Below are 18,017 nucleotides of genomic sequence, written 5' to 3' on the forward strand. Positions count from 1 at the left end.
AGCCAGAATCAACCAATCGTCTATGTAATTTCAAATGCGGATGCCCTAGAGCCGCAGCGGGGTCAGTGCTGCGTCGACGCATTTCGTGCAGGTGCGGGGCAAGAGAGCTAGGCCAAACAGGAGGGCCCGATAATGGTAAGCTTTGCCCCCGAAAGCAAACCTCAGGAACCTTCTGTGTGCAGGTAGGATGGAAACATGAAAGTATGCGTCTTCCAGATCTATTGTGACGAACCAGTCGCCGGACCTGATCTGAGTCACAACCTCCTTGAGGGTGAGCATCCTGAACCTGAGCCTCCTGAGAGAGTGGTTCAAGGAGCGTATATCTAGAATGGGAAGCAACCCGCCATCCTTCTTCGGAACGACAAAGTATGGGCTGTAGAAGCCTGACTCTCGAGCCGAGGGGGGAACCACCTTGATGGCTCCTTTCCTCAGGAGTGTGCACACTTCTCGTTCCAGGACCAGAGCCTGCTCGGGTCCCACCAGGGTGGGACACATCCCGTTGAAACGGGGAGGAGAGGATGCAAACTGAACCATGTAACTGTCCTTTATAGTCCACTGGACCCACCGGGAGACTCCTGGCAGCCCCTCCCAAGCTATCAGAAAGTACCACAGGGGAGCCGCGAGGGAAAGAGCTCTTCTGGAAGAGCGTTCTCTGAGGGCGAAGCGTGCGCATAGCCATGCGACTGCAATGCGAGCAATCGACTCCCTCGAGAGCCGATTGTGCATGCTCCACTCCCAAGCAAACAACACACCGATCATGCGAATCCTTCCCGGTAATGAAACGGGGACACGGAAAAACACACTTATGGAAATTCTGTCTGCTAGCCATCACTCGATCAGAAAAAACACAGTGCTTACCTGAATGAACAGAAGCTAGCATCTTGTCCATCTCGCAGCTATTTGTAGCTTCCTGCTTATGGGAAATCACCCGCCGATGACGTCACGTCCCAATGCCTATTGGTCAGATTACACACGTGGTTCAGAGCGCGGTCACCCAGGGGCGTTCCCATAGCATTTCGATGCAGCTCGAGTTCCGAAGGGGAACTAAGGTTGATGGCTGATGCAAGTGGTAGATTAAAGGGTAGGCTGAAAGGAAAGGTGTGAATTGTTAGTAACAGAAAGGAAAGTAGAGTGTAGGTGAAAAATACATGGTGATGATCTGAAAAGGTGGTGTGGAATAACATGTCTTCTATTAAGAATGGTTATCTGGAGATATGGTCCGGAATGTTTTTCTCCCTTGTATGCAGGAGGGCAACTGTTGAATGTTGGCAAAGAAGCCTGGAGCATCTAATCCATGTGCTGGAATCCTTTGAGTTCCTCTGCATATGTTAGTTAATGAATGATTCCAGGGTAGTACTTAAGGCTGAAACCTGGGTTCCTGTCTAAGGATATTTCCTTCATATTTGTGAACCACGTGATTGAAGCTGGAGTCTTCTATGAAGGTCATTGGAGAATGGTCCATCATTCAATACACAACAGAAATCATGCTCCAACTCAGCACCCTTGTTTCTGAAGTAGACCAAATCAACACACACAGTGTCCCTGATGCACCAACCTCTGTCAAAAATCCTCCCAAATCCTGTCTGCCAAAAGTGCCTTTTTTCCCCCAAGAGTCTTCTAATTGCACATGATCTCACTAGGATCACAGAAGGGGATGAGTGTAAACAGTGTATTGTTATACTGTTTGTGCTGTTTTCCAGTGTTTATCAATAATATCCTCAAAGCAATGCTGGGGAAATTTGTCCTAGAGTTTATTTTTTAATCTATTCACCATTCATGGAGACCCATGACATCCTGAATCTCTCACTTTCCTCATCTTCAGAGAATCTGGTTAGAACTGTGAAGTCCCAGTTAGTTGGAAAAAGTCCCTTTAACTTGGAAAAATATATAATCTACACCTCACTGAGTATGTCTTCATGAAAATGTCCCCAGCTGAATGAAATTAGGATGTCAGGAATGGAGAGCTTGTGACAGTTAAACTCGCACTTGGGGGAATAGTGCCACTTCGAGGGGGCAGTGCTTTGATATTTATATAGAGCTGAAAAGCTATTTGAGGAAAGCTAAGAAGTTTCAATTAAGACTGTGACGTCTTAGCTGGGAGTTCTTCATCTCACAATTCTAGTTCAACTTTTCCTACCATCCTAGTTTAAAGAATACTAATGCTGACTCAATGTCATGTCTAGGTCTTGACATTTCCTGTTCCAATTACTGCTAAATTTGATCATATTTATGTAATAACATTACACATGCATTTGGTTTCTGTTTCATTATGCAGAAAGATTAAAATGTCATTTTTATTTTTCTTATTTCCATGCAGGCCCAGAAACAATGACAGACAATTTCAGAGGGGTGGGTACAAACCAACATAACAAAGCAAAAATAGCCAGTCACGTGATTTGTGCCATTCATTAATTTGACAAAAATATTTCCTCGTTTCAGACAAATGAAGTTTATGCAAATGACCCGAATGCTTTTCCTCTCAGAAATCTACCACCGTCTCTCTACCAGATTCTGGACAGCAACACCATCCAACCAGATCCTATCTACCAAAGTCTCATGCATTAAACCTAACAACAAATTTTGTCTGCCAAAGTGGGAAATAAAGCTGATAACTTTTCTATTAAACTGGACTGGTCTGGATCCCAAAGAGATCAGATTTACTTCACACAATTTACTTCCATGCTAATCAAGAATGTTTCAGTCCCTCAAAATGTATTTAATGAACACTAAACATTTATTGTTGTAGTATTCTTGTTTTGGTATTTTTTTCATCATTAATGATAATTTAGATAATTTATTTTCTACTTTAATCATTTAATCATTTCAATAAAATTATTTTGCATATTAATGTTGTAATGATGCATTTGCCACATTTAGGATGTGGAAGCTTAACAATACTTCATATTGATTAATTGATTGATTTACTTCTAATTTCAAGATTATTATTACTACAATCTGTCTCTTTGTTTTCATTATGTATGATTTAATTAGTCACAAGATGTGTTGGTGTCTACTGTTTTTTAGTGAAGTGAAGTGAAGTGACCTACGGCTAAGTACGGTGACCCATACTCAGAATTCGTTCTCTGCATTTAACCCATTCAAAGTGCACACACACAGCAGTGCACACACACACACCGTGAACACACACGCGGAGCAGTGGGCAGCCATTTATGCTGCGGCGCCCGGGGAGCAGTTGGGGGGTTCGGTGCCTTGCTCAAGGGCACCTCAGTCGTGGCTGGCCCGAGACTCGAACACACAACCTTCGGGTTACAAGTCAGACTCTCTAACCATTAGGCCACGACTTATATCTGGTGGCTACATTTTTATATCTGTCTTTCTGTCTCCTGTCTGCTATAAGGTGAGACCTTGTGAAGGCTTCTTTAGTCTTTTGTATTTTAAGTCCTGCATAGATCATGGCCTGTCGTTAATGTGTTGCTCGTCAGATTATCTTTCTAGAAGAAGGTGACAATGTTAGCTCACAGGCAAACAGTGTTAAAGGGTTAATATCACAATGTATTTGAAGCTCCAATAAAACCACCTCTATTAGTTAGTTTCGTGTTTCTTTGTCTTCTTTGTGAAGAATCTACAATCTAATATTTGTTAATCTCAGTATGTTTCTTCATTGTATAGTCATACAATGTTGATGTTCGTGGTACATTGCTGTGGTGTGGTGTATTTTAAACACTACACAATAAACTGCAGTGCTTCACTTCATGCTGGCTATTAAAGAGGTTCTGATTCTGATTAGAAATGTGTTTTTTGTGATCAACTATAATAATTCGACCTAACAAATTCAACAAATTAAAAAAATATATATTTATATTTAGCATATTAATCCTGTCCAGGGATGAAGTATATCTTAAGCCTAGGGTTAACCCTAACCCTTAGCCCTAACCCTAATCCTGGGTTAACCATCCAAGTATGCAGATTGTTTTAAGATACTTTGAGCAAAGGATTTATTAAACTTATTCAAGTATTTATTCATTTATGAGGTACAAAGCGCATCACAGTGTCACATGATGCATAGACAATAATATTCTTCAGACTACTTCCTGGAATCCCCTGTTTTTATAACATCTTTTTTATAATGTCTGCATACACTATTTAAATGTTTTGAATATTAAAAATCATGCCACTCATACTGTGGTGTGATTCAACATGATGAATCCTATGCAAATACCAACACATTTACAAATAAAGAAAGTCTGCTGCGACTGAGTTCATGTGAATTTGTTTCTACTTCATATTACACACTTTACACATATATTTGCTGAGATGTTTTCTTACACATTCAGAAGGAGAAGTGGTCATTACTTCAGTTTTTGCTTAAGACACAGATGAAGACACGACACATTCACAGAGCAAGACAGAGACAGTAACAGTGTGCAACAAAACAGGAGCTTTAATATCTTTCTGAAGTAGAGTTGGTGTAGAGATCTTTAAGTGTGAACTCAGGATGAAGATCCTCCTCATCTTCACCCTCTGTCTGATCCGAGGTAAAGAAATGCACTTTAAAATAATTCTCACTATCAGCAGCAGTGTTACATGAAGGAAGGTTTTACTCAGATGTATATTTGATGATTTGTTAGACGGAGGAGCCACAAAGGAAGTAACAGGATATTCAGGAGGAGGAATTCTTATCAAGTGCAAGTATGATACAGAATACACACAAAATGCAAAATATTTCTGTAAGGGTTCATGGGCAGCCTGTTTTGAACAAGTAAAGACAGAAAATAAAAACCAGTGGGTAAATTCAGGAAGATTCTCACTGTTTGATGACAACAAATCAGCAGAGTTCTGGGTGATGATCAGAGAGCTCATTGTACAGGACGCTGGGATGTACCACTGTGGAGTTGGTAGAGATTTATTGATGGACATTAACACATCAGTGGAACTGAAGGTTAAGAAAGGTGAGTCTCCCATCACTGCCTTCTGTTTATATTGCTAAACATTCAGCACCAGTCGTATTAGCTGCACTAAATGTAGGAACAGTAGGTGATTGAATTGTTACATAAATCTCACTAGGCACTTTATTAGCAACACCTGTAAACCTCATCATTCATGCAATTATCTCATTAGCCAATCATGTGAGCCACCCCAAGGCTGGTGCCAATTCCCCCTCCTTGCCGAAATAGGACATCCACCACAGCCGTCTGCTCCAGTGGCGAGTGGACTACCTCACACTTAAAACTAATTGGCCCACTGTTTTTATGGTGCAGGGACATTTGAAGGGTGGGGAGGAAGAAGAGACCATAAGTGGGAGATGGAAGGAAGGGAGATGGGAGGTAGAAGGGAGAGGATTATCTGCCTCAGATATGCCACCAAGTGGTCCTCTGCCAGCTGGGCCAGTTAATCTAGCAACGCTGGATGCTAGACCCATTCTGCCATACCCACCAGATGTCGGGCAATGAACTGCTCCATTATCACAGGATCAACATCATCTTCTGCAACAAACTCCTTTGCCAGCAGGCACTTTCAACAGGCATCATATAGCTTTTGGGCAAACACAAGCAGGCGGCCAAGCTCACCGAATGCCAGACAGCAGAAGTGAGGATGGTGCTGTTCATGTTGTTGGTGAGGCTGAATATGTTACAGTATCAGCTGCTTCGGGTCCAGTTGCACCAGCCAGTTCACAACTGGCAATGAGTGATCTATACTCATGCTTCCATTGCATAGATCCAAGAATAGATTCAGTTCATCCTCTGACCACATCTTTGTTAACGTGACATGGGACGTGTCAGGGGTGGCCGCTGCATGAATACATACTGACTGAGCCAGGATCCAGTGTACGTGCTGGTCTTGCAAATGACCTGGAAGCACTGCTCCTGCTCTTTGTGCAGCTCACTTTGTGCAACTAATTTTGGATTTGGTGGATGGTGGAGATGTACTTCACACTTAGTGTAACCTTTCCACTCACTTAATGTGCTTAGCGAGTAGAAAGGACTCCATCACAATGTACTTTCTTCAAATCTTAGGCTTTTTTGTAGTGTAACAGTGTTGGGTCAGAATGAGGAGATGGGAGGTAGGGTTGGGACAACACAAGGGAAACTTGTACATGAGCTTTACTTTTCAGATGCTTTTAAATTAACATGGCTCTGTGCTGCACAGGAATCTGACCATCAGCACTCGTCTAGCAACTTTACAGCATACACAAGTCAGTACACAAATCATGCAACAACCAACCTGCACGATGATGTGTTGGAAAGGCTTCACAACTTCGGCTTGCTGAGGAGACCAAGCCTCCAGTCCTTGGCATCACCTGATACCGGGGACCAAGAGAGGGGATTCTGAAAGCGGTGCTTGAGGAAGCAGAAGCGCAGTAAGAGGGCGGGTGTCCGTGCAAGGCTAAAAACAAACCCTAGCCGGCCAGCTCTCCCGTCCATTCTACTTTCCAATGTTTGCTCCCTGGACAATAAACTGGACTACATCCAACTCGAATGCACTACATGGCGAGAGTTTAGAAACTGCTGCATCTTTTTTTCACGGAGACATGGCTCAGCGACAGAGTTCCAGATGCCGCCATTCAGCTAGATGGGCTCACCTCGTTTTGTGCCAACAGAAATGCCACTCTGTGCGTTAAGGCTCACGATGGTGGTGTGTGTGTGTTTACAACAACATGGAATGGTGCAAAAACTCTGTGTTTGTTTCTAGTTACTGCTCATCGCTAGTGGAGTTTGTAACTGTTAGATACAGGCCATTTTATTTACCACGGGAATTCACCACGGTTTTTATTGTCGGAGTGTAAATGAGAGAACTCTATGGGGCTATTAGCAATCTGCAGAATGTTCACCCATGTGCAGAATGTTCACAATGTTTATTATCGCCAGAGATTTCAATCATGCATATTTCAAATCAGTGCTCCCTAAATTCCATCAGTATGTGGACTTTGAAACGAGAGGGGAAAACACACTGGATCTTGTTTACACAAATATTCCCGGTGCACATCGTGCGGAGCCCCACCCCTTCTCATGCGGAGCCCCACCCCCACCTTGGCTATACAGACCACATTTCCGTTATGCTAAAACAGATCACTTGTCAGATGCTCTAAACCGGTTATAAAGCAGGTGAAAACCTGGCCAGCAGGAGATAATCTGCTCTTCAGGACTGCTTTGAGTGCACTGACTGGAACAACCATCATCAGGGAGGCTGCAACCAACAGTGACTCCATCAACTTAGATGCGTACACGGCATCAGTGATCAGCTACATCAGCAAGTGCATTGATGAAGTGACCATCTCCAAGATAATCACCACACACTCCAACCAGACTAGAGACCTAGACTTCAGAACATGGGACAGGGCGACCCTAAGAATAGCAAGGGCCACACTGTCCCGAGACACTTCCAAGACAGCAGAGACACCCAGTGCATGTGGCAGAACATATAGGTGATCACAAAATATAAGACAGCCTCACCTGACAGTTATAAAGATGCCTCCCTCCCAGATGTGCTGAATGACTTCTATGCACAGTTTGAGATGCAGAGCAATGTGGCAGCAAGGAAGACCATCCCTCCCACCAACGATCAGGTACTCTATCAATCCACGGCCGACGTGAGGAGAACTCTATGCAGAGTTAACCCACAGAACCCTGCAGGACCAGACAACCAGCAGGGTGCTCAGGGAATACGCAGAACAGCTAGCGGATGTCTTCACTGACATATTCAACATTTCCATGAGCAGGGCTGTTGTTCCAACATGCCTCAAGATGACCACCATTGTCCACATTCCTAAGAAGTCTATCGTCCCTTCACACTCACACCTATCGTTATGAAGTGTTTCAAGGAGCTTGTCATGAGGCACATCAAGACCCAGTTACCACCCTCACTGGACCCACTACAGTTTGCGTAATGTCCAAACCGATCCACGGACGATGCGATTGCCACGGCCCTTCATTTAGCCCTCACCCACCTGGACAATAAAGACACTTACATACAAATGCTGTTCATGGCTTCTGCATAATACTCACTGCTATTTGTTTATATGACAAATAAAATATGAATTCCTCAACTTTTCCTGTATTTGCCAGCCTTTTCTTTGTGACCTTTTCTATTTTTGTAATCACTATGCCTAATTGCCTCTCCTCATACTGCCATCCACCTTTTGAAAATACAGGACTTGGATTTTGGTTCAAGTTCACACCTTGAGTATGGAGAGGTTTCTAGAAGAAACTGCCATCTCAGTCTGACATCATTTACATTTACATTTACCGCATTTGGCAGACGCCCTTATCCAGAGTGACATACATAAATCTCTAACATTGAATACATTAATGCTGGCTCACTAGGTTACATACTTAAGATACCATGAGTTTAAAACATTTGTTCAAAGTTACAATGAAAAAGTGCCAAAGGTTGTGTTTTTGTTTTTTTAATGCAAAAGATAAGGAAAGAAATGCTAGTTGAAGTGTTTCCTCATTCCACCACCTTGGTGCCAGAACAGAGAAGAGTTTTGTAGTATACTTACCTCTTACCCTGAGAGATGGTGGAACCAGTCGAGCAGTGCTGGTAGATCGGAGGGTGCGGGGTGCAGTGCGAGGAATGATGAGGGCTTTGAGGTAAGAGGGAGCTGGTCCATTTTTGGCTTTGTAGGCCAGCATCAGTGTTTTGAATCAGATGCGTGCAGCTACCGGAAGCCAGTGGAGGGATCGAAGAAGTGGGGTGGTATGTGAGAACATTGGCAGGTTGAAAACAAGCTGGGTAGCTGCATTTTGGATCATTTGCAGAGGACAGATTGCGTTCATAGGTAGACCTCTCAGCCATGCATTGCAGTAATCCAGTCTAGAAATAACAACGACTGAACAAGTACCTGAGCAGCCTGTGTGGACAAAAATGGTACAATCCTTCTAATATTGTAGAGAAGAAACCGACATGAGTGAGTCACATTAGCAACATGAGAGGAAAAGGACAGTTGATTGTCCATGGTTACCCCAAGGTTGCGAGCTGTGGCTAAGGGGAGATCAGACCGTTGTGCAAGGATATATGAAGATCATGATCATGTGTGCTTTAACTCTCTACATTTGATTATATTGTCTTCTGGTAAAGTAGGTTCCTGTCTTTTGTATACTATCTGCTTAACTCACTTTGTTCTAGAGTAGTGTGATTTGAATCGTGTTATATTCTATAGCATTGTTGATTTTTATAGTGTTGGTTTTTGTTGTTCTCTCAGCTGATTAATCAGGAGTAGTTTCAGTCTCCCTTAAGGTGTGAATTGGGGGCAGGGCTTACCTATTTAAATTGAAGGTTCTCTGCTACAGACGCTAGCGTCTGTAGCGGTTTGTTAGTAGCTCTCTCCCTCTCTCTCTAACATTAGTGTCTAGTATTGTTTTGATATATTCTACCATACCTTAATTCTCACTCTTGTTTGACCACAAATATGTGCCTTAAACCCATCTCTGTACTCAAGGCCTACTCTCGCAGACGCTCTCATCCACAAAGCAGAGGTCACAATCCCAATAACCTCATCTACCCTCCTCTGTTGTGTAAGTCTCAAACAGTAGTGGTAGGTGGGCTCTGGAATTGTCAGTCTGGGGTAAAGAAAGCTGATTTTATCTCTGCTTCAACTTCCCATTACTCCTTTGATTTTCTTGCTCTAACAGAAACCTGGATATCCCCACAGAACACTGCTACACCAGCTGCTTTATGCTGATGATACACAACTTATCTTCTCTTTCCCACCCTCAGATGCCACAGCTTCTGACCGGATCTCAGCATGTCTGGCAGAAATTTCATCATGGATGACTGCTCATCAGTTAAAGCTCAATCCTAGCAAAACTGAACTGCTGTTCATCCCAGGTGATTCATCCCCAGGTCACGATCTTGCTATATCCTTGCACAACGATCTGATCTCCCCTTCAGCCACAGCTCGCAACCTTGGGGTAACCGTGGACAATCAACTGTCCTTTTCTTCTCTACAACATTAGAAGTATTCGGCCATTTTTGTCCACACAGACTGCCCAGGTACTTGTTCAGTCTCTTGTCATTTCTAGACTGGATTACTGCAATGCACTGCTGGCAGGTCTACCTATGAACGCAATCCGTCCTCTGCAAATGATCCAAAATGCAGCTGCCCGGCTTGTTTTCAACCTGCCAAAGTTCTCTCATACCACCCCGCTGCTGCGATCCCTCCACTGGCTTCCGGTAGCTGCACGCACCCGATTCAAAACACTGATGCTGGCCTACAAAGCCAAAAATGGACCAGCTCCCTCTTACCTCAAAGCCCTCATCATTTCTCGCACTGCACCCCGTAACCTCCGATCTACCAGCACTGCTCGACTGGTTCCACCATCTCTCAGGGTAAGAGGCAAGTATACTACAAGACTCTTCTCTGTACTGGCACCAAGGTGGTGGAATGAACTTCCCCTAGAGGTCCGGACAGCTGAGTCACTGGCTATTTTCAAGCGGCGGTTGAAGACCTACTTATTCAGGAAGCACTTCAACTAGCACTTCTTTCTAGCACTTCTTAGCACTTCCTTATCCTTTGCATTTAAAAAAAAAAAAAAAACCTTTGACACTTTTTCATTGTAACTTTGAACAAATGTTTTAAACTCATGGTATCTTAAGTATGTAACCTAGTGAACCAGCATTAATGTATTCAGTGTTAGAGATTTAAGCACTTATGTACGTCGCTCTGGATAAGGGCGTCTGCCAAATGCTGTAAATGTAAATGTAAATGTAAATGACCTGGGGATGAATCCGATCAGAAATGCTGAGATCCGATCAGAAGATGTGGTATCTGAGGTTGGGAAAGAGAAGATAAGTTGTGTATCATCAGCATAGCAGTGGTGAGCGAACCCATGTGAGGAAATAACTTCACCAAGAGAGTGAGTATACAGGGAGAAAAGAAGAGGACCAAGTACTGAGCCCTGTGGGACACCAGTGGAGAGTCTGCATGGAGCAGATGTCACTCCCCTCCATGTTACCTGATATGAGCGTCCTTCCAGGTAGGAAGCGAAAAATTCCCAAGCTGATCCGCAAATCCCAAGACTCTTGAGGCTGGATAAGAGAGTCTTGTGGTTGACTGTTTCAAACACTGCTGAAAGGTCAAGTAGGATAAGGACAGATGACAGTTTGGCTGATCTAGCAGCATGTAGTTTCTTAGAGACATCCAAAAAGGCTGTCTTTGTTGAATGAGCTGCTTTAAAGCCAGACTGGTTGGGATCTTGGAAGTTGTTCTGTGAGAGATAGACAGACAGTTGATTATAGACAATGCGTTCAAGAATTTTTAAAAGAAACGAGAGAAGTGATACTGGTCTGTAGATATTGATGTCTGATGGATCCAGAGCAGGTTTCTTTAGGATGGGAATAACCCTTGCTCTCTTGAAAGTAGTTGGTACCTGACCAGATGCTATGGATCTATTGATGATAGTGGTAATGAAGGGCAGAAGGTCTTGCGAGATGGTCTGGAGCATAGTGGAAGGTAGTGGATCCAATTGGCAGGTGGTAGGATTGCAGGACTGTATGAGTTGTAAAATCTCTTCTGCTGCTACAGTTGAGAAATGTGACAACGAAGGTGTAGGGAAATCCATATTCTGAGATGTAAGTGCAGTTGGGGCTGAAGTGAAGGTCCAGCAGATTTCTTCAATCTTCTCCTAGTAGAAAGAAGCAAAGTCTTTTGTAGTCAGGGAGGATGAAGGAGGAGGAGCTGGGAGGTTGAGCAGAGAAGAGATGATGCTGTGGAATTTCCGAGGGTCATCTGAGGAAGCTTCAAGCTTTTCCTTGTAGAGGAAGTCTTGGCAGAAGTCACATCTGAGGAGAATTTGGCAAGGAGTGTTCGTTAAGAATCAAGATCTGCATGATTTCTTCCACATCATGCTACCACCCTCAGAATACTGAGAAATACTATGAACCAGATGGTAAGGGGAAGGCTCACCACGAGCGACCTAAATCGTGAATGTGGTGAATGAACCACCTTAATTCATGCAGTTCTTAGAAATAACTTCAGTTTAGCAACGAGTATCTTGCTATAACACCCCTAATACTTGTATTAATCAGTTATGTATATTGTAAGCATGTTTTGAACTTGCTTTTAACAGGGTCCTTGGTCTCTAGAGACGTGACTGCATATGCTGGGACAAGAAGCAACATCAAGTGCAAATATGAGGATGAATACAAAGACAAACCTAAATCCTTCTATAAGATAAAAGAGACAGATCAGTGGAGTTTTAATCAAATACGTACAAAAACAAACAGTGAATGGTCACATAATGGCAGATTCTCAATTCATGACAACAGAAGTGCAAGATTCTTCAGTGTGTTTATCAGAGAGCTGAATATGGAGGACACTGGAACATACGCATGTGGTATTGCTGTGACTAATGAAACAGAGATCCACACTATAGTGAATCTGAATGTAACAGAAGGTGAGGAGCTGATAAGACTGTTGTCTTCCTTTTTATACGTAAACATATCAGAATTATTGCAATGGTCAAATGTTACTTTGTAAAATTGTGATATGATGAATGTATCGTATATAAACTGACGTGACTGGTTGTGATTTGTAGGTTTGTCCTACGAGAAGTCCATCAGTGAGATTGTCCATATAGGACAAGATTTGACTGTAAGCTGTAATTACCCAGAATCCCACAGGAACGACAATAAGTTTCTCTGCAAAAGGACTGGAACTGCTGCTTGTTCTTATGCTTTGACTGTTAAAGAAAGTAGAAAGTATGTAAAAAAGGGACATCTCTCCCTGTATGATGACAGAGAAAAACAAATCCTTACTGTGAACTTCAGAAATATGACTGAGCAGGACAATGGTGAATATTGGTGTGGAGCTGAAGTGAACTGGAAATCTGATCATGGCTACAAGGTTTATTTCACACGGATCAACCTGGAAGTAACTGGTGAGTGACACTGACATTTTATATCTTGACCTTTGGACTTTTCAGAAAAACTATGCATCCAGGAAGTATTCACAGTGCTTCACTTTTTCCACTTTTTCTTATGTGACAGCCTTATTCCAAAATGAATTCAATACATTCTTTTTGTCAAAATTCTACAAAAATAACCATAACGATGAGAAAAAACATTTGTTTGAAATCTTTGCAAATTTATTAAAAATAAAAAAAGCAAAAAAATTAACTTTTTTCACTGACCTGTTGTAGAATGGACATTAATTACATTATTTTCTGTCCACGAGGATGAGGTTCCCTTCTAAAGACTGGTTCCTCTCGGGAGTTTTTCCTTGCCACCTTCGGCTCTGGCTTACTCATTAGGGATAGATGTAAGAATAGTATAGTATAGTAACATTCATTCAATCATTCATTTTCTACCGTTCATCGGAACTTCTCGGGTCACGGGGAGCCTGTGCCTATCTCAGGTGTCATCGGGCATCGAGGCAGGATACACCCTGGACGGAGTGCCAACCCATCACAGGGCACACACACACACTCTCATTCACTCACACACTCACACACTACGGACAATTTTCCAGAGATGCCAATCAACCTACCATGCATGTCTTTGGACCGGGGGAGGAAACCGGAGTACCCGGAGGAAACCCCCGAGGCATGGGGAGAACATGCAAACTCCACACACACAAGGCGGAGGCAGGAATCGAACCCCTGACCCTGGAGGTGTGAGGCAAACGTGCTAACCACTAAGCCACCATGCCCCCAGTATAGTAACTTTTTTTTTTTTTTCTACATTTTTTCTATACTTATGTAAAGCTGCTTTGAGACAATTTGATTTGTTATAAATGCTATACAAAAAAATATAATTTAATTTCTTTTAATTGAAATGTACATAAGTATTCACAGCCTTTGCCATGACACTCAAAATTGAGCTCCGGTGCATCCTCTTTCCACTATTCATCCTTGAGATGTTTCCAGAACTTGATTGGATTGTCTACACCTGTCTATATAAGGTCCTACACTTAACAGTGCATGTCAGAGCACCAAACAAACCATGAAGTCCAAGGAATTTAGACCTCTTTAGACCTCTGAGACAGGATTGTATCGAGGCACAGATCACAGATCTTCTTCAGCATTGACGGTCCCAATAAGCACTGTGGCCTCCATCATCTGTAAATGGAAGTAGTTTGGAAGCACCAGAACTCTTCCTAGAGTTGGCTGCCTGGCCAAAGTGAGTGATCAGGTTAGAAGGCCTTAATCAGGAAGGTGACCAAGAACCTCAGACTGAGGAAAAGGTTCATCTTCCAGCAGGACAACAACCCTAAGCAAACTTCCAAGATAACAAAGAAGTGGTTAAGGAACAACTTTTTGATGCCCTTTTTCCACCAAAAAGAACCGGGTGCTGGTTCAGAGCTAACTAGCTGGTTCAAAGTTGGTTCCACTGGCGAACCTTCTAAGAACCGGTTTGCCTTTCCACCAGCTAGAGAGCCATCACAGAGCCGAGTCTGACGTCACTGTATATGTGTCACGTGTCCCAGCAACTTTAGCGCAGCAGCGGCAAACACAACATCAACAATGGTGGATGTTGCTTTACTGTTAATGCTCATGGCTTTGTGAACCTACATTGGCATCCAAACGTGGCGAATAAAACGTGTACGTGCAGCTCCATGTAATCTGTTATTTTATCAGAAAAAGTTAGCCTTAGCATGTAGCTACCTACTATCATGTGTGCTGATAATGTATCATATCGCGGTAAAGTAAAAGTGTATTAAACATTGGTATACTCAAGGTATATTATCAAATGTGCTAACAGTAGCCCCGCCCACAGCCCCTGACACAAGCGGTTCTTAAGTCTAGACCAGCAACGTTTTGGTGCTACTTAAGAACCACTTTTCCTGGTTCAGAGCCGGTGCTTTGGCTGACGAAAAAGAAAGAACTGGTTCTAAATTAAGCTCTGGCTCCGAACCAGCACTCAAACTGCCTCAGTGGAAAAGGGGCATGAATGTCCATGAAAGGCCCAGCCAGAACCTAGACTTGAACCTGTTTGAACTTCTCTGGAGATATCTGGCTGTGAACCAACACTCCTCATCCAACCTGATGGAGAGGATGAGAGGTCCTGTCTAGAATGGGAGAAACTTCCCAAAAATAGATGTGCCAACCTTGTAGCATCATATCAGGAATAGGGAGAGATATATAGTATTTTAAATTTTAAGTTAATCTATTTTGAATTCATTTTAAACTTTAATTGTATATATTTATTTATTTCTTCTTCTTCTTCTTCTTCTTCTTCTTCTTATTATTATTATTATTATTATTATTATTATTATTATTATTATTATTATTTTTATATATATTTATTGCTTTTTCTCTCTCTTCTGTTTCCATACTCCAAAGCAGTAAAGCTGCTTTGAGAGAATGGAAATTGTTAAATCCGCTATACAAATAAATTGAATTGAATTAAAAAAAAAATACTCAAAAAGATTGAGGCTGTAATTGCTGCCAAAAGTGCTTCAGCAAAGTACTGCGCATAGGCTGTAAAAACATGTGATTTTTTTTTGTTTTTTTTATTTTTAATAATTTTGCAAAGATTTCAAACAAACATATTTCACGTTTTAATTATGGGGTATTGTTTGTAGAATTTTGAGGAATATTATAAATTTAATCCATATTTTATTAAGGCTGTAACATAAAAAAATATGTGGGGAAAAGTGAAGCAATGTGAATACTTTCTTAAGAGATTTCACTTCACTGGAACTAAGATGCCCAAACCTGTTACAGTATATTAATGTGCCATTCACAAAATGAGGTTCATGAAGGCATGGTTTGCGGAGATTGGTGTGGAAGATCTTAAATGGCCTTCACATAGCCATGACATTGACCCACCATAGAATTCCAATGCTCTTGCGGCTGTATGGACGAATCCCTTCAGCCAAGCTTTGGGGAAAAGTTTTCCTAAATGACTGAAGGTTATTAGAACTGCACTGGGGAAGGGGATTAAATCTTGAATGGGATGTTCAGCAATAATATTTGTTGAACATATGCTACTCAGGTGTCCACACACATTTCTTTTGACCATATAGTGTAGTTTTAACATGACCGAATGACTGATGACTCATTTTCTTCCAGGATTTCCAGTTGTGGTCATCGTGTTAGCGATCCTCTTGCCACTTCTGTGTATAATCTCATCCCTCGGTGTGATTCTATATAAGATGTACAAGCGACAAGGCACGTACACACAAACACACATGCACACCATGTATTTGTGGTTTTATTCCACATCTTCTTTACCCTGATATATCTTATGTGTGCACACACATGCCTGAGATCTTCACCAGTAACAACTTGAAAGTGATGAAGTGGTTGCCATAAATACCTTCATGCCATTCCATTTCTTTTCCTTTCATGAATGTGTCCATTAATGCGATTGCAAAATCACCAAATATTATAGGGACTGTTTTCCTTTTTTTGCTGAAAGGTTGGTGAACTGAAAGAAAGGCATATAAAGATCAGCAGAGCCGATATCACTTTTCGTTTCATCCACGAATGACAATTACCAGTTTGTTAATGAACTACAAGTATCACTTTACTCAAAATTAGCAGGTCTATGGCTTTCATTCAGACTTAAAGTGAAGGGTCTCTGCTCTGCTGTGTGCAATATCAGTTTTTTAAGTGAATTAAAAATATGATTCAATACATAGAATGATTCATTCACTTGTTCAAAAACACTGATTCGTTTAGGTGTTAAACACTGCAACAGCTTAGACAGTAATGTAGAACTGAATCATGTCCAAAACTCTTAGAGTTTGCTCAGATTTACGACACTACCCATCATCCCCAGTGTATCCTATGACAATGTCATATGTCTTGCATCATCACTCACACCTGTTCCATGTTACTCTTAATAAGCAGTCCTGTATAATTTTATTTATATGGACTTTGTTGTCAAGCTTGTGTTGCATTTATGTGTTGTCATGTGTGCCACAGTATTTTTTGGTGTTTCTATGTTCTTCATATAATGCAATTGATGTTTATTCTTGTTTTTACATCTTTGGTTTTGTTAGGGCTTAAAACATGCTTAAAACTGTTACTACATAACAGTACACATGTCAAAAGGGTTTTAGTCATACATGTGGTTTCAGTACTTATCAAGCTCATAGTAACTTAAGTAACTAACATAGTCACTTGTTCTTTTTAATGTTATCATCTCTGTGTAGGTCAAGGAACAACTGCACAGATTTACAGAGGGGTGAGTACATTCACTCAATCCGCTCACTTTTCACATTTCAGGCTTTTAATACTTACTATTTTTGTTTGTCATTTCAGTCTAACAGCGGAGTTGAGAATGAACCCGAGGCTGTTTATGACATTGCAAACGTCAACATCTACCAGTTCGATCCAGTCTATGAAAATCTCAGTTTTTAAACTGACCAACATGATTCAGTCTATCAGAATGTAAAGCCACTGAGCTTAAGGCTTCTTTGTTACACTGATCTTACTGGTCTTAATCCAAAAACCATTATGATTTTTTTAATGTCAGATTATATTTGTAACTTTTAATGATGAAAATCACCCAGAATTTGTTTCCTGTCCCTCTCAAAAACATATAAACATGGCTCGTTTGTCCACGCTGTGTAGCAACCAAGCTACAACATGCTAACAAATAAGGAAGGATGTGTGGTGAGAGAAATAGTTTTGTTAATGAACAATAGACTTTAACAAAAAGATGTGACCAAACCCAGTACTGCATCCCAAATGAGAAAAATATAGTCTGATGTGATCTTTGTACTTTTTGCTTTAACATAAAATGTTTAATTTCATGTTAGTGTTTTCCTTGTGAGTAATATATATATGCCATTCCCTAAAATAAAATAATTCATTTGAATTTGAGTAAAAGCCTGTTTGTTTCCTCAGTTATCCAATTAATGTTTTTATCAGTAAAATGACAAGCTTGTCTAACTTGTCTAACTTGTCTCCCTTCACCACTGAATCTAACAATAAACTGTTAAAATATTATGTACACTATTGTTGTTACATGTTGGATTCCTATATTTTCTATTAGTAGCCTGTATATATTGTATATATACATACTCTACATATTCTGCATATTAATAAATATACACCATACACAAATAAACCCCAACCCAACACTGTCAATATGATTTGACATCA

General features: G+C 41.4%; 1 protein-coding gene and 1 long non-coding RNA gene across 2 annotated transcripts; both read left to right on the forward strand.

The window, feature by feature from the left end:
- Positions 1-1,273: 1,273 nt before the first annotated feature.
- LOC125141253 lies at positions 1,274-2,844 on the forward strand. Its single transcript, XR_007140637.1, has 2 exons — positions 1,274-2,349; positions 2,440-2,844. It is a non-coding gene; the product is annotated as an uncharacterized LOC125141253 (long non-coding RNA).
- A 1,523-nt stretch (positions 2,845-4,367) lies between these two features.
- LOC113640782 (polymeric immunoglobulin receptor-like) lies at positions 4,368-16,734 on the forward strand. The gene is made up of 5 exons (XM_027143429.2): positions 4,368-4,496; positions 4,590-4,910; positions 12,030-12,356; positions 12,498-12,839; positions 15,975-16,734. The coding sequence occupies exons 1-5, from the start codon at positions 4,457-4,459 to the stop codon at positions 16,139-16,141; spliced, it is 1,197 nt and encodes a 398-aa protein (XP_026999230.2). The 5' UTR covers positions 4,368-4,456; the 3' UTR covers positions 16,142-16,734.
- The last annotated feature ends 1,283 nt before the right edge of the window (positions 16,735-18,017 follow it).

Source organism: Tachysurus fulvidraco, chromosome 5, assembly GCF_022655615.1.
Source record: "Tachysurus fulvidraco isolate hzauxx_2018 chromosome 5, HZAU_PFXX_2.0, whole genome shotgun sequence".
Lineage (NCBI taxonomy): Eukaryota > Metazoa > Chordata > Actinopteri > Siluriformes > Bagridae > Tachysurus > Tachysurus fulvidraco.

Bases quoted from the DNA above. Each gene is read 5' to 3' on its own strand.
- LOC113640782 (XM_027143429.2), top strand. From the start codon at position 4,457: ATGAAGATCCTCCTCATCTTCACCCTCTGTCTGATCCGAG. The intron at 4,497-4,589 runs GTAAAGAAATGC...ATGATTTGTTAG, and splicing joins CACCCTCTGTCTGATCCGAG to ACGGAGGAGCCACAAAGGAA. The intron at 12,840-15,974 runs GTGAGTGACACT...ATTTTCTTCCAG, and splicing joins GATCAACCTGGAAGTAACTG to GATTTCCAGTTGTGGTCATC.